This window comes from Mus caroli, chromosome 6 (genome assembly GCF_900094665.2).
Source record: "Mus caroli chromosome 6, CAROLI_EIJ_v1.1, whole genome shotgun sequence".
NCBI lineage: Eukaryota > Metazoa > Chordata > Mammalia > Rodentia > Muridae > Mus > Mus caroli.
Window position 1 is genome coordinate 33,987,068 of NC_034575.1, and position 16,026 is coordinate 34,003,093.

The 16,026-nt window shown below is 44.7% G+C and overlaps 1 protein-coding gene across 6 annotated transcripts in view; it reads right to left on the minus strand.

The window, feature by feature from the left end:
• The window catches only part of Slc37a3 (solute carrier family 37 member 3), a 40,247-nt gene extending 25,761 nt beyond the window's left edge, over positions 1–14,486 (minus strand). Inside the window, exons 1-4 of one of the 6 annotated variants that reach the window (XM_029478662.1) lie at positions 14,404–14,467; positions 3,569–3,691; positions 2,984–3,140; positions 812–920 (exon numbers count right to left, since the gene is read on the minus strand). In XM_029478662.1, coding sequence (XP_029334522.1) covers positions 812–920; positions 2,984–3,072 — 198 coding nt within the window. In that variant the 5' untranslated portion in view covers positions 3,073–3,140; positions 3,569–3,691; positions 14,404–14,467. Of the gene's footprint in view, positions 1–811; positions 921–2,983; positions 3,141–3,568; positions 3,692–8,812; positions 8,865–9,562; positions 9,646–11,696; positions 11,784–14,403 lie in introns of those variants that run through there. The other 5 variants (XM_029478661.1, XM_021164501.2, XM_021164500.1 and 2 more) reach the window with 5 other exon arrangements.
• Positions 14,487–16,026: the final 1,540 nt, after the last annotated feature.

A 16,026-nucleotide genomic window follows, 5' to 3' on the forward strand; every position in this document is an offset into this window, starting at 1 on the left:
AGAAAGAAAGAGAAAGAAAGAGAGAGAGAGAAAGAAAGAAAGAAAGAGCGAGCGAGCGAGCCATGCTGGGTGGCATGCACCATTAATTCCAAAATTCAGGAGGCAGAGGAAGATCTCTGTGAGTTCAGGACCAGGCTGGTGACAAGTTCCAGAGCAGCCAGGGCTACATAGAAAGATCCTGTCAAGAAAGGAAAGGGGGGAGTGAGGGAAGGAGGGAGAGAGCGAGGGGAGGAAAGAAAGAAGGGGAAAAGGAAAACAAAAAAAAGAAAGAAGTAAGTGTCTGGGTAATGACTCACACCTTTAACCAAGCATGCAGGAGCCGTCAGAGCTCTGTGGAGTCAAGCCAGCCTTGTCTACAAGCAAGCTCCAGGCTTCATAGTAAGACCTTGTCTCAGAGAGAGAGAGAGAGAGAGAGAGAAGAGAGAGAGATGGAGGGAGGAAAAGGAAAGGGTACAAGATTAAGTAATAACTAAAAATCAAAAATAAACCACCAAGGGGGCTGGAGAGGTGGCAGGGGTTAAGAGCACTGGCTTTGTTCTTCCAGAGGTCCTGAGTTCAATTCCCAGCAACCACATGGTGGCTTATAACCATCTGTGATGGGATCTGATGCCCTTCTGGAGTGTCTGAAGACAGCTACAGTGTATTTACATATAATAAATAAATAAATAAATAAATAAATAAATAAATAAATAAATAATTTTTTTAAAATTTTTAAAAAAGTCTGAGCAGATGACAGGAAAAAGAACTTAAGAAGAGCTTATGGGCAGGCACAGGAGAGCCCTCCTTAGCTCCGCCCTAGCATTCTGCGTACCTCTGCAGGCAGGTCAAGTGATGTGTTAAAAGCATTTGGGGTCCACTGCTTAGAGATACTGACTTTCACATTGCTAAACGTTTTTCTTGACGCATGGAGCAATGAATAGCTGCAAAACACAGAGAGAAAAGACAACTGAATGAGAAGCCAAGAAAACAGCACTCAAGAAAATTCAAACCCGTGCGCATTTGCTTTGAGTTTGGAAGCTTTACAAAAAAGAAAACTATTTGCTGCTTTGTAAAAACTACTAATTAAGACGGACTCTGCGGGGCTGGTGAGATGGCTCAGTGGGTAAGAGCACCTGACTGCTCTTCCGAAGGTCCAGAGTTCAAATCCCAGCAACCACATGGTGGCTCACAACCATCCACAACGAGATCTGGCGCCCTCTTCTGGAGTGTCTGAAGACAGCTACAGTGTACTTATATATAATAAATAAATAAATCTTTAAAAAGACGGACTCTGCTAGCCAGATGATGATAGCACTTGCCTTTAATCCCAGCACTCAGGTAGGGGGCACTGTTTTGTGAACCCACTGTCTGCTGTTTGTGCATAGTTTACCCTGAAACTAAACATGATGGGCTGCACCTAATTTAAGGCATGGTGCCTCTTCGGGAAAGACTACAGAAGCACTTTCCTAATTTATTACTAGAGGAGGAAGTCAACACTTTGAGTGCCTTTGATAAAGATTAATGGGGCTGGTGATGGCTCGGTGGTGGCTAAGGGAATCTAACTCCACGCCTATTGCCCTGAGTTCAATCCCCAGGGCATACATAGTAAAAGGACAGAACAAGCTCCAAGAACCTGTCTTCTGACCTCCACTCAGACCACAGCAGAGAGCACACCCACAGCAAATGAGGAAACAAACAAAATTAATAATAAAATCCATATAATATAATATATCAGACCAGTTGAGTATGAGGCCTACGTATATGTCCCTACCCCTAAATGTACTAGTTCAGATTATGTTCCTATGAAAGTCACTTAGGGCTATAGAATCAGAAACACAGACAATTCCTCCAGTCATGCTGTCTAGTCAGGGGCTACTAACCCTCAGAAGTTACCAAAATTCCTTACACATCTCTCTCATCTTTGCTGCTCTAGGAGGCTCTGGGCATTCTCTGCACGTCTCCTGAATGCACACATCTTTTGTTACAAGCCCCCGGTTTCCATAAAGAACACCTAATATCAGACTCAGCCTCTTAACCTCTGCAACATTTTATGTTAACAAGTTCTTGATTCAAGGTGAGACATTTAGCAGTACCCCCAAGTCTCTGACAGTAAATGAAACTAGTAACTCTCCATCAAGACAATCGAAATGCAGCAAATTGTCAAATGACCCCTAGAAAGCAAAATGCAAAATGACCTAGAGAACAATCATCCTAAAGTCATCAATAAATTAAGTATAATGGGGATACCTGGATGCATAGTTATAATATAAGGGCTGATACAGGATTATGATTTCAAGGCTAGCCTGAATTAATGTGTGAATGCTCGCGCACACAGTGCATTCAAAACACTCATACACGGGCTGGAAAGATGGCTCAGTGGTAAGAGCACCACCAACTGCTCTTCTGAAGGTTCTGAGTTCAAATCCTAGCAACCACATGGTGGCTTACAACCATCTATAATGAGATATGATGCCCTCTTCTGGGGTGTCTAAAGACAGCTACAGTGTACTTACATATAATAAATAAATAAATCTTAAAAAAAAAAAACACTTATGCACATATTTAAAAAAAAAAAAAAAAAAAGGTTGGACTGTGGCTGGGGTGGTGGTGCACACCTTTAAGCCCACCGTGACTCCAGAGGCAGAGGTAGGTGGATCTCTGTGAATACAAGACCAGAGTGGTCTACATAGCAAGTTACAGACCAGTCAGGGTTACACACTAAGATGCTATCTCAAAAAAGTTGACTTACAAGGGTGTCATTAAATATTTAGGGGAATGATATGTAGCTCAGAGACAGAGCATACGTTCCACATGCTTGCAACCCTGAGTTCTATGCCAAGCACCAAAACAAAACAAAATACAAAAGAAAGCTATCACACAGAAACCTTGTCTCAAAACAACAACAAACCGAAGCCATCTATTTCACTGGAAGCCTGTGTCAACCCACATACTGATACAGTATCGTCCCCACAGGCAGAAGACAAGAGTGTCAGCCAGCCATTACCTGAAGAACGTGAGCAGGAACACAGCAACGTGGTGATGGCTGAAGCTGGTGAGGAGAGCTCCTCTCTGCAAACACCGTGGCCAGGCCATGCTCTTCCCACCTCCCTCTTCACCTTGACCCCAGTCCTCCAATGACTGAGTTACATTGTTTCTTCTTTCTACAAAGACAAAGACACATTATTGACATTTTCTCAAACATAAAGCAGACCTATTGACACTTGTAATTCCAGCACTTGGGAAGCTGAGGCAGAAGGATCAAGAGTTAGCTCAAGAGTGGGGGCGGTGGTGGCCCACGCCTTTAATTCCAGCACTTGGGAGGCAGAGGCAGGCGGATTTCTGAGTTCGAGGTCAGCTTGGTCTACAAAGTAAGTTTCAGGACAGCCAGGGCTACACAGAGAAACCCTGTCTTGAAAAACCAAAAAAAAAAAAAGAGTTAGCTCAAAGGCATCCTCAGCTACAAAGGAAGTTTGAGGCTAACCTGGGCTACAGAAGACCTGTCTCAAACACATACACACACAGAGACAGACAGACAGACAGACAGACAGGAAGGCAGAAAAAGAGATGAGAGAATGATAATCCAAAGTACCTGAAATAAATTTTGTGAAGTCTGAATTAGTAGTTTATGACCAGGCAACAAATAATTGACTCCTCATCTCTTAGGCTACAGGAAACTGAATTGACAATCATGTTTTGTAGTCATTGGCTTGTCCTGTGGTGGGAGAAGGAACCTCAACAAATGAGTAACCCCAACGGAAGGAAGAGTGGTGCAAACTGAGAAGAAAGGCGCTCACAGGAAGGGAAGGAACAACGCAGAAGAACTGAACTATTAAATCTAAACCAAACTGGCCGGGCGTGGTGGCGCACGCCTTTAATCCCAGCACTCGGGAGGCAGAGGCAGGCGGATTTCTGAGTTCGAGGCCAGCCTGGTCTACAAAGTAAGCTCCAGGACAGCCAGAGCTATAAAGAGAAACCCTGTCTCAAAAGCCAAAAAAAAAAAAATAAATAAATAAATAAATCTAAACCAAAAGTTCCAGGTAATACTAGAAATACTGATTAAAATAAGGAGGTATCTGCACAGAGCTGAGGAGGTGGCTCAGTGCTAAGAGCATAGGGGATCTGCTGCATCTGGCGTCCGTGGGAACCTGTACTCAGGAGCTCAGAGGACAGATGTGATTCCCAGCACCCACATGGAGGCTCGTTCACGCTAGTTCTAGGGAATACGAAACCTCCTTTTGGCTTCTTGGGCACACATATGGTGCAGACATACATGCTAAAAAAATACATATAAAATAACATTTTAAATGTTTTAATGTATTAAGGTATATATTTTAGTTTAACTGGTCATTGTAGCACACATCTGTAATCTTGATATTCAAGAGATGGAGGCAGAATGAAAAATTCAAGACTAGCTCAAGATACAGGGAAAGTCACTACTCATACCCCAAAAGTAACTGTTTTAGCGCCAAATCAATAGAATGTAGCTAATTCCACTTTTAAAGCATTCCTTCTGAAAAATGCTAACAAATCTATGAGCACAGTAAGACTCTAAAAATTCTGACAAAATAAAAATAAAAACTGTTTATCATTCCAGAAGTTACAAAAACAAGAGCTATCATGTGTTGCTACTAAAATTACAGTTCTTGGTCTTGGCAGATTGCTTGCCTGGCATACGGGAAGTCCTGAGTTTGATCCCCAGCACCATATAAACAAGGCAAGATCATGCACGCCTGTAATACCATCACTGGAGAGGGGGAGGCAGGAGGATCAGAAATTCAAGGCTATCCTTGGTATACAGTGAGTCCTAGGCCAGCTGGCTGTGCATGAAACGAAACCAAAGAAAAAGCAAACAAGAAATCAGTTCTTTTACCTGAATGCATTCGACCTCAAATCACTGAGAGAACATAAGATATAAAATTCAAAATGTAATATAAGAAGAGCTAAGGCAGGGCTGGAGAGATGGCTCAGCAGTTAAAAGCACTGACTGTTCTTCCGAAGGTCCTGAGTTCAAATCCCAGCAACCACATGGTGGCTCACAACCATCCATAATGAGATCTGACACCCTCTTCTGGTGGGTACTTACATATAAGTACCCACCAGCTACAGTGTACTTACATATAATAATAAATCTTTGGGACACAGAGCGAGCAGGGCCGGAGCAAACAGAGGTCCTGAATTCAATTCCCAGCAATCACATGATGGTTCACAACCATCTGTACAGCTACAGTGTACTCATATACATAAAATAAATAAATAAATCTTTAAAAAAGAAGAAAAAGAGCTAGGGCCAACAAGATGGCTCAGTCCATTAGGACATAGGCCACCAAGCCTGATGACCTAAGTTGGATCCCTAGGACCCACACAGGGTGTAGAGAACCAACTCCCTCCCTCAAGTTGTCCTCTTACCTCCAAATGTGCACCATCCCCCACACAGGAAGACATGTAATAAAATAATGAATAACTATATTAAAATTCAAGGAACTGAGATGACTATTGCTTTAACAGTAATAGTTGTATAATCAGAGCCACATGAATGCATGTATGTATGTATGTATGAGACCATGTGGATTTAGTTTCTAAATAAACCACCTTATCCTAAGCCATAGAGATGAAAGATAAAAGTTTTAATAAACACACATGGAGAAAACAGTTTTAAATAGTCACCTGCTGTTGGCAGACTGCCATTTGAAATGAATACTATTATAGCATTTGGTCCTATGTAATTAGAATAATTAAAACGTACACTGTGCACAGCCCAGAGACAGCTTCCAACCAGATGTGAGCGAGGGGCCCTTGAGCACAGGAGTGTCTGCCAAGGCTGGATGTCAGTATATTCTGCTTTCACCACATCCAACACTCTGAACACACACTGTTCTTGTCTAGTGCTTTTCAAATTCAGCCAGCTCTGTTACAAATTAATAAAACCCAATTTATTTCTTTATTTTACTTATGCATTTCCTTCCTTCTTTTCCTAATCAAGCAGGATCTGGTGTAGTTAAGGATGAACTGATCTTGCTTCCTTCCATCACCCATCGCCCATCACCCGAGAGTGCTAGGATTACAGGTGTGTACCACCATAACCAGTTGGAAATCAAACCCAGGGCTTCCAACACGCTAGGCAAACACTCTACCAAATGAGCTATGTTTTAAAAAAAAAAAAAAAAAAAGGAAAACAAAAATGGAGTCTTGCTATATAACCTTGGCTGACCTGAACTCAGTATGTGGACCAGGCTGCTCTTGAACTCCTAAGAGATACATTTTGCCTCTGTCTCTCAAGTGTTGTAATTAAAACTGTCCACCACCATGTCCAGCTTGCTGATTTTCCCCTAAAGATACATCCTCAGGGCTTGAGAGATGGTTCAGCAGCTAAGAGCACGGGCGTCCACAGGTTAGCTCGCAGCCCTCTGTACTCTATTTCCAGGGAAACTGATGCCCTCTTCTCACCTACTAGGTAGCTGTACATGCAGGCAAAACATTCATACACATGAAACAAAAACTGAAAAAAATATTTATAAGGACATGCCTCACTATGTAGTCCAGGCTAGCCTCCAATTCACTATGTAGTTCAAGCTATTCTCCAACCTGCAGCAATCCTCCTGCCTTAGCCTCTTAAATACTAGGATTATAAGTAGGTACCATCACACCCCACTTATTAAAGTCAAATTTCTATGTTTCTGAAGTCACAGTAACTTTAGTACTTTCTCAGTGTGAATACTGAACATATAACTATCATGTAATAGTTGACAGTGCTAAGAATTGGCTTTTCTTATTATTTGTGTATATATTTACTTATTGTGTGTGAGTGTGAGAATCTGAGTATGTATGCTAAGATACATCATAGAGGTCACTTTTGGAAGTTGTCCCACCAATGTCCTCTCACTACTGATTATGGGTTCTAACCCAGGACATCAGACTTACAAAGCAATCACTACTACCCAGTAGCCAGTCTGGCTTTTCTTTTCTTTTTTTTTTTTTTTTTTTTTTTTTTTTTTTTTTTTTTTCGAGACAGGGTTTCTCTGTGTAGCCCTGGCTGTCCTGGCACTCACTTTGTAGACCAGGCTGGCCTCGAACTCAGAAATCCACTGCCTCTGCCTCCCGAGTGCTGGGACTAAAGGCGTGCGCCACCACGCCCGGCTTTCTTATTTTTTAAATCACAAAATGCAGTATGCACTTCCCATATCCAGTATGTTTTGGAGTATGTATAGTATACTTGTGGAATGGCTCCAAAGAGAATTAACAAATGCATTGCTTCACCAGGTATCATTTTCTGTGAAGGGACACACTTAGAATCTAGAAGACACATTGTTATTACTCACTTATAACCTAGAAGAACACATTGTTATCACTCCAGTTTCCATACTATACAATAGGATCTAGAACTTAGGCCTTTCTGAAGTAAATTTTGTATCCTTTGAGCAATGACCCTCAACTTTCACACTGTTACCTTAAAAGTAAAAAGAATACTAATAAAATAAAATGTTAAAAATAAGGTTTTGGGCCAAGTGGAGGCACACGGGCCTTTATTCCTAGTACTTGGGAGGCAGAGGCAAGTGGATCTCTGAGTTCCAGGCCAGCCTGGTCTACAGAGCCAGTACTGGGACAGCCAGGGCTACACAAAGAAATCTTATCTCAAAGAAAGAAAGGGGGGGGGGGAGAGGGGAGGGAAAGGGAGGGGCAAGGGAGGGGAGGGAGGGAGGGGGAATGAATGAATGAATGAGGTCTTGGGCCAGATGATGGCACACTCACTCTTAATCCCAGTACTTGGGAAGCAGAGGCAGATGGACTTTTGTGAGATGGAGGTCAGCACTGGCCTAGAGAGTGAGTTTCAGGATAGCCAATGCTGCACAGACAGATCCTATCGCAAAAAAACAAAACAAAAACCCAACAACAACAAATACCCACAAATAAAAAGGTCTTGGGCAGGAGCTAGTAGCTCCTGCTGGTAGGCTACACTTTTGATCTCAAAACTCAGGAAGCAAAGGCAGGCAGATCTCTGAGAGTTCAAGGCCACTCTGGTATATAGAGTGAGTTCTAGGCCAGCCTAGGCTACATTAAGTAATAAAAAAGAAAAGATCTCAGGACTGGGGAATATAGCACAGTGGAAGAGGGCATGCCTGGCATTCACAGTTTCTAAGTTCAATCCCAAGCACTGCATAAAAACAAAACAAAACACAGACCTCTGCTATCAATCAGATCCAGAAACACTAAACCCACCTTTCTGCATTTTTAAGCAAGTTCATAATCACTAAGTAATGTGATTTTTGTAATGTGTGTGTTTATACACACGCACACCCGTTCATGTGTGTGTGTGTGTGTGTGTGTGTGTACTCTGCAAAAAAGAACAGAAGTGCACTATGAATGCTGATACAAGATGGCTTTACCCTGCCACTTATCTGGAGAGGGAGAGCCCTAAATTGTTACATTGTTACTCCTAAACTTCTACTTTAACTTTAAACACTGTCTCACTCTGTTGCCCAGGCTGGTCTGGAACTTGAAAGAACTCTGCCTCAGCGGCATTCCCCTGAGTGCTGGGGTTATATGGGTGATCCACTATTTCATTTCTAGAGAGAGATTTACAACTTGTTCCAACCCAAATATAGCAAGCCTTTAAAAGTTTCCTGTGCTGGAGATGGTGAGGCAGTGCCTTACTTGGGAGAATAGGGCAGATGCCTACCTGAATACATACACACACACATACACACACATAAGTGAGTGAATAAGTAGATAAATATGTTTTAAATGAAAATGTTCTGTACTAGTAACGCTTGAATCAAAGTCCACAGACAAAAAAAAAAAGAGGCTGGAAGGAGAGAAAACATAAAATAGTACCCACCACTCCTGCATGGTCCGCACCACTATCCAGTCCACTCTCCCACCAGGCTTTCTGGGAACCTGGAGAGAGAGAGCTAACTAACCCACAGCCTTACAGACACTTGGCTGTCCCCCTGCCTCTCAAGAAGCCACCACTCCTATCACAGCCTACCTGCTTCAAAAATCAATGGGTCCTGCCCACCTTGTACCCAGGGCAGCTCTCACCCATTTCCCTCTGAAACTCTTGCTACCCACTACCAGAACGGGCCCTCCACACTGGAGAGCTGCTGTTCCACAGGCCCTTCCCCTTTGCTTTCAGAACTTTTGAGCAACCAACCAGAAGAGGAAAGAGTCCCCTCTTTTTTTTGGGGGGGGGGGTTGAGTTGAGACAGGGTTTCTCTGTGTAGCCCTGGCTGTCCTGGAACTCACTTTGTAGACCAGGCTGGCCTTGAACTCAGAAATCTGCCTGCCTCTACCTCCCAAGTGCTGGGATTAAAGGCATGCGCCACCACCGCCCAGCAAGAGTCCCCTCTTAAGACCCTTCTTCAGTCCTGTCTTCCTCACTTGACTTTTCCCTGTGTCCCCAAGAAGCCTCACTCACTCCATGGGTGAAACTCAGGCCTGGAATGGCTCCCACCAGCATTCTAAACACCCTTGCCTTCCACCACCAGCATTCTAAACACCCTTGCCTTCCAGAGTGCTTGCGTTAGATACTTCCCGCTCCGACACTCATTTCCCCCAGCCGGCTCCTCCCTTACCCACACTTCCTTACCAGATTACATGCCATCTCCCCAATGAGTCTTTTCTTCTCCCAGGCCTGGCCCGCTTCCTTCCCTGTATCCTCACAGCTGAATTCTGTCAGAGAAAAATCACACACGCGGGCTGACTTCAGATTCAAACCACAAACCTCAAAGGGCACCACTGCCCGGCAAGCCTCCCACACTTCCCTTACGGCTCTGCCTTCTCAGCCTGGGAAGCAGAGCTTTCTCTCTTCCCTTCTAAACTCCAGTATCTTTCCGTGCTGTCACCCAGGCCTGTGGCTTTGCACCAAAGCCTTCCAGGTTTATGCCACTAACCAACTGACTGCATGATTAGCCCTCCACAGATCCATTTCCTCCACATCTATCTCCCCTGGGACTCCCCACCTCGGAAACAGCACCTCCATCCTTCCTGTGGACAAAGTGAATAGGATTCTTCATTTTCTTTATTTCCCCCTTTCTCTGAGCTTCCACATCCAGCCCATTACTAAACTCCTTTTTACCTCTGAACTTAATCTCCCTGTCTCCACCCTAAGAAGACCTGCCCTGATCTACCACCTGTCTGCTGTAACAGGATTCTTCTCCCTATATGACCCCACTCACAAATAATTCCTCACACATTAGCAAAAATACATCTTACAACACCGATCATAATCAGGCAGGGCGGAACACATGTAAACACAGCACTTAGGAGCCTGAGGCAAGATTATTGATTTTAAGATCAGCCTGAAATACACAAAAGGACTCTTATCCCCAAAACACATAAATCAAGGGCTAGAATCCAACATAATGGTAGTGTGCTGACCCAGTGACACGCACCCCCATTTATCTTTAGCACCCACTCCTCCCTAAAAAAGATGGGTGATAAATCAACCTCTGTTTAAAACCTGTGATGGCTTCCAAGAGACATTAAGACCCAAACTCTTTGCAGAGCCTTCTCTGTCTTTGTCCCTTGAAGGCAATGAGTCTGATTCAGGGATAGGAAACAGCTGGGAATGGTAGGGGTCTGCCTGAGTGGATGACTGAGCTGGAAAGGTTGAGGGTTGGTAATAAACAAGCCAGGCAGCTGTGTTAGCTGTCCCATCATGTGACAAATGCCTGATGCAAATGAACTAAGAGAAGAATATATATTGGCTCACAGCTTCAGAGACATCAGTCCATACTTGGTTCTATGGACTCTGGGCCTATGACCGGCACATGTTCTGGATGAAAGGGCATGGTGGGGAAAGATGCTCACAAAGAGAGCAACAAAGTGCAGGCAAAGGCAGGCCCGTCACCTCCTAACAGCCTGTGTAGTATGAACTCATCAGTAGCTTCGCCCACTGATGAAGTTAGCATTCTAGTGATCCAATCACACACAACAGCAAAATGAACTTTGCAGGATGACGCCCACATCCAAACTACACAGCAGAAGATCAGAAGGTATAGAACAGCAGTGAGGACAAAGCCTCCCTCTGTCTCCAGATACCTTGTCTGAGCAGTTCCTTTCCTGTCTTGGGGATTCTTCTGCATCTCCTCATCCACCACAGGCAGAGCCCCTTCACACAAACATACTTCCGAGCACAGAACACACAATGTGGTACTTTTTCTTCTTCACTGCGGCAGTGTGCTGATTCACCCACCTCTGCTTCTTCAGAGGCACTTTCTCGGCACCTGCCCACCTGCTGCTTCTAGGCATGTGCAGTTCCCATTATGTGAACATTATGCCACCAGTCCCATCCTGGGCAGCTGAGTTCCCAGTCCTCTGTCAGGCCATAATCTACTCTTTGTCCCCTTCCCTCCACCCCCTCCCTCTACCTACCCCCATCTCCAATCCCTGAGCCTGCCAAGCCTTCTCCTCTAGGCCTGTGTGCATCTCCTCTTGGTTCTTTGCAATAGCTTGCTCCTCCCCTCAGATGTCACCTCCCTAAGTAGCTACCCAGACAACTCATCAAAAATAGTTCCCCTTGGGGCCAGGTGTGTGGTGATGAACATTTTAATCCCACAAGAGTGAGCAGAACTGAGTGTATTTGACAAGGTCAGCCTGTTCTACAAAGCAAGTTATAGGCCTGTCAAGGCTTCACAGTGAGACCCTTTCTTAGATAGACAGACAGACAGACAGACAGACAGAATGTTCCATTAACAGGATACTGTGTCACACTGACCCACCTGGAAGTAAGAAGACTGTTTGAGGGCTGGCGAGATGGCTCAGCCGGTAAGAGCACCGACTGCTCTTCAGAAGGTCCTGAGTTCAAATCCCAGCAACCACATGGTGACTCACAACCACTCGTAATGAGATCTGACGCCTTCTTCTGGTGTGTCTGAAGACAGCTACAGTGTACTTACATATAATAAATAAATAAATCTTAAAAAAAAAGAAGAAGAAGAAGACACTTTGAGCACCCAGATAGAGAGAGAGCATTTGCCTAGCATACACATGCAAAAGCCCTGGTTTCAAGTCCCAGTACAAATAAATAAATAAATAAATTCCATTCCCCATTTCTGTTTCTTTAACGATTTGCATGTTTATTGTTCATCTATAAACCCCATTTTCAAAAACAGTGGCTTTCTCTGTTCTAAGTTCACAGTGTCCCCAGAGCACTTAGACAGAGGAAAAAAAAAAAAAAAAAAAAAAACACCTTTGTCAATGATTTATTTAGTTGAATGCCTATAAGGCACCAGGAAACTGATAGGTTCTTTGCAAATATAATCATAGTCAGCTCTCTGCATATTTTTCAGATGTGTAAATGGAAAAGAGAAAACACCTCAGGCTTCGTAAAACCTGATAATTACAATTACCTCTTGAATTACAGCTTAATCTCTCTGGTATGTAGTTTGGGATGGGAAAAGTCCAACTTATAAACAAATGTGGCTCCCTAACATCCTCAAATGTACAGAGCTGGCAATCATCTGGCTCCCAAGGGTCTGATTTTTACATGTACGAAGTAAAAAGATTACGTGTACTCAGAGTGCTGGTCTGTAGGCAAGCACTCAACGGCTGGGTGAGTCTCGCCCTTTCACAGTTCTGCATACGCTGGCTATCACTTGTGTGCCAACCAATGCTCACACATACACAGTATCTTTCTGATCTCTCATCATCTAACTAGAAGCTATTCACTGGTACCAGATACATCTTTTTCTCTTTCCAAGACTCGAGTCTTCCCAGGTGGATACTCCTATAATTCCAGCAGGGAGATTCCAAGTGTGAGAGAATATGAGGCCAGCCTGGATTACAGAGCTGCAAAGCACACATTCATTTGAGAGCCTGCCTTAAAAGCATGGTCTAGCCGGGCAGTGGTGGTGCATGCCTTTAAGCCCAGCACTTGGGAAGCAGAGGCAGGTGGATTTCTGAGTTCAAGACCAGCCTGGTCTACAGAGTGAGTTTCAGAACAGCCAGGGCTATATAGAGAAACCCTGTCTCAAAAACAAAGCAAAACAAAACAAAAACAAAACAACAAAAAAAGCATGATCTAGTTCAGTGGTGGAACTAGTGCTTGACCAGCACCCATGGCACCTGACTACCAACCCTAGCACTCCAGAGACAGGAAGATTAGAAGGTCAAGGACATCTTCAGTTACACAGGGAGATAGTGGTTACCTGGACTATTCGACACTTGTCCGTGCGCTCACTCGCGCTCTCTCTCTCTCTCTCTGTCTGTCTCTGTCTCTCTCTCTCTCTCTCTCTCTCTCTCTGTCTCTCTCTCTCTCTCTCTCTCACACACACACACTTTTTCTTAAAACTGCCTCATTACCACAGATGTTAAGGACTTAGCTAGCTGTTTCAGGGTTCCTAAAACCACATCCATTTATACCAGGGTTCCTAAGGCAACTTCTCCCTGTTTTCTTTCAAAGACAACTCCTTTCTCCTCCGCCCTTCAGACAAAGCCCTAATCGTGCCAGTTATCACTGCAACAACAGCAGGTCATCCTCACTTGGGGACCAGGCACTCATCTAAAACCTTAAACCATGAGCACTGAACTGCTCCTGAAAAACAGAGAACTCTGACACTAAAGGTCAAGACCATTTATTTACTTCACTTCTTTCCTCACTTAAGGATTACATGAAAGGATTTACTGGGTGTTTAGGGCAGACTCTGTTTTACTTACAGGAAACAGCTGGCAAGTGGCAAAAGGATAATTCAACTATCACAGTAGTCAAGGCGTTCTCTTCCTCAGTGATTGTTTTTGTAAACAGAAATGTGTGTGAAGACATCAAGCAATGGCTAAAGAGGCTCGCCCTGGCATCCTCTAAACATTTCAGTAAATTATCATGGCATCGCTTACTATATTGCAGAAAATGTTAAAAGTGGACACATCCCCCATTGTCTTATCAAAATTAAGAACAGGCCACACTCTGCAAATAAGAACAATCAAAGTCTGACATTCGAATAAGAAGCAGAGCCGAATTCCCTAACTGAGATCGTGGTAGTTACTTGAAAACAAACCCCTAGTTTTTCCACGAAGTCCATTCTCCCTTTGACCTCGGTGCATCCTATCCAAACGCCTCCCACCCTACCTGAAACGTGGCCCTCCTCTTGCTAAACCATGAACCCTTTCCTTGGGTGTCATTTTCTTCCGTTCAAACGTCCCATGAGCCAAGATCGGTGGGCCGAGGGGAACAAGTACCCCCTACCCGGGAGGTCTGCGTGGGCTGGGCTGGGCCACCTTCCCTTTCTGGTGTCTGGTGTCCTCCTCCCTCTGCGGTGCACACAGCCTCGGGACTGCACAGCTGCAGCACCAGGAGCTCCGGTGGGGTCCCGGTTGGGGTCTGGTGGGGGCCAGCTGCCAGCGGCGCCCGAGCCGCCACACCCACCAGCTGCCCTGCGCCTCCCACGTCCGAAGCCCACCGCAAGCACCCGAGCGCACGCAGGCTCGCACCTGAGACCCGCCGAAGAACCCGCGCCGCTAGACTCCGCTCTCGCCGCCCCCGCCGCCACCTCACCCAGCGGGATGTGGCCAGAGCTTCCGGACGCTCACGTGACCTCGCGGACAGGTGCATGCCGGGAGCTGTAGTCCGCCAGTGCCGCTTTACCTTCGAGCTGTGAAGTCCACTGGTTGGGTTTAACTGAGCTCCTGCAGGAGGGGACTAGGTACAGAAATGTTAGCGGAGAAAAGCAACGAGTGAGAGATATCATTTGAGAAGAACTGATAGGCTGACCATTTTTTCAAGAGGAGGCTTTATTCTGTTTTAGACTCTTGTTTAATTAAATGAAGTCCATGTAGGTAGGAATAGTCATTCACCTGTTTGTATTCACAGCTCTGCACCCCATTGCCATTGCACCAAAATAAATAGTGCGTATTAAGATCCCCAGCAGCGTAGCTGGAGAGATGATTAAATACATACATATGTACGTACATACATACATATGTGCATTTTTTAAAATGGAACTGAAGAGGGCTCAGTGGGTAAGAACTGCTGTTCTGAAGGTCCGAAGTTCAAATCCCAGCAACCACATGGTGGCTCGCAACCATCCGTAATGAGATCTGACTCCCTCTTTTGGAGTGTCTGAAGACAGCTACAGTGTAATTACATATAATAAAAATAAATAAATCTTTTTTTTAAAAAATGGAACTGGAGAGACAGCTCAGCAGTTAAGAGCAGTGACTGCTCATCTAGGAGACTTAGATTTGGTTCCATGGTGACTCACACTCTAGTTCCAGAGGACCTGACACCCTCTTATGGCCTCCATGAACATGACACACACAGAGACATACAAAAACACATAAATACAAATAGAAAGAGGGAGAGGAAGACGTGGAGGAGGAGAAAGAAGAGGAGAGAAGGAAGATTCCCATGCTAGCACCCAGTTTCCTCTTTCAGGGCATCCAAGACCAGGTAATAAGAATGCTTCCTTATACCTCCAACACTCAGAGCAAGATTCCAAAGGCCACGATGAACACAAAACATGCACAGAAGTGCACTCCAGAACACACCTCCATGCGGTCAAACATGATAAATGTCGATTTCTGGGGGCACTCCTGGACCTGGGTTCATTTCATAGTTACTCTTATGTCTTCGGTGACATCCACCAAACTTTTCTTGACTTACAGACCAGCTTTTAGCTAAACTTTACTAAAACCCTGAAGGGTTCTGGTTAGGAAAACTGAAGCCACAACAATAGACCCAAGATCCCCCAGCAGAGGAGACGCTGGAGTAATGAGCTAATGCAGAAAGTCTTAGGGTCACCTAAAAGTAACTCAGTAGTCCCAAACCCCAACACAGTTTATTATTTGTTTGTTTTACAGCTTAGGTGCACACCGTAAGGGGGTGGGGTGGGCTGGAGAGCTGGTTGCTCTTCCAGAGAACCTGAGTTAAATCACCAGCACCTACATGGTACCTCACATCTGTCTGTAACTCCAGGGGATCTGATGCCCTGGTCTGACCTCCTCCAGCACAGGACACGCACATGGTGGTGCACAGACATATGTGCAAGCCAAATACCTTACACTGCAAAAAGAAGAAGAAGAAGAAGAAGAAGAAGGAGGAGGAGGAGGAGGAGG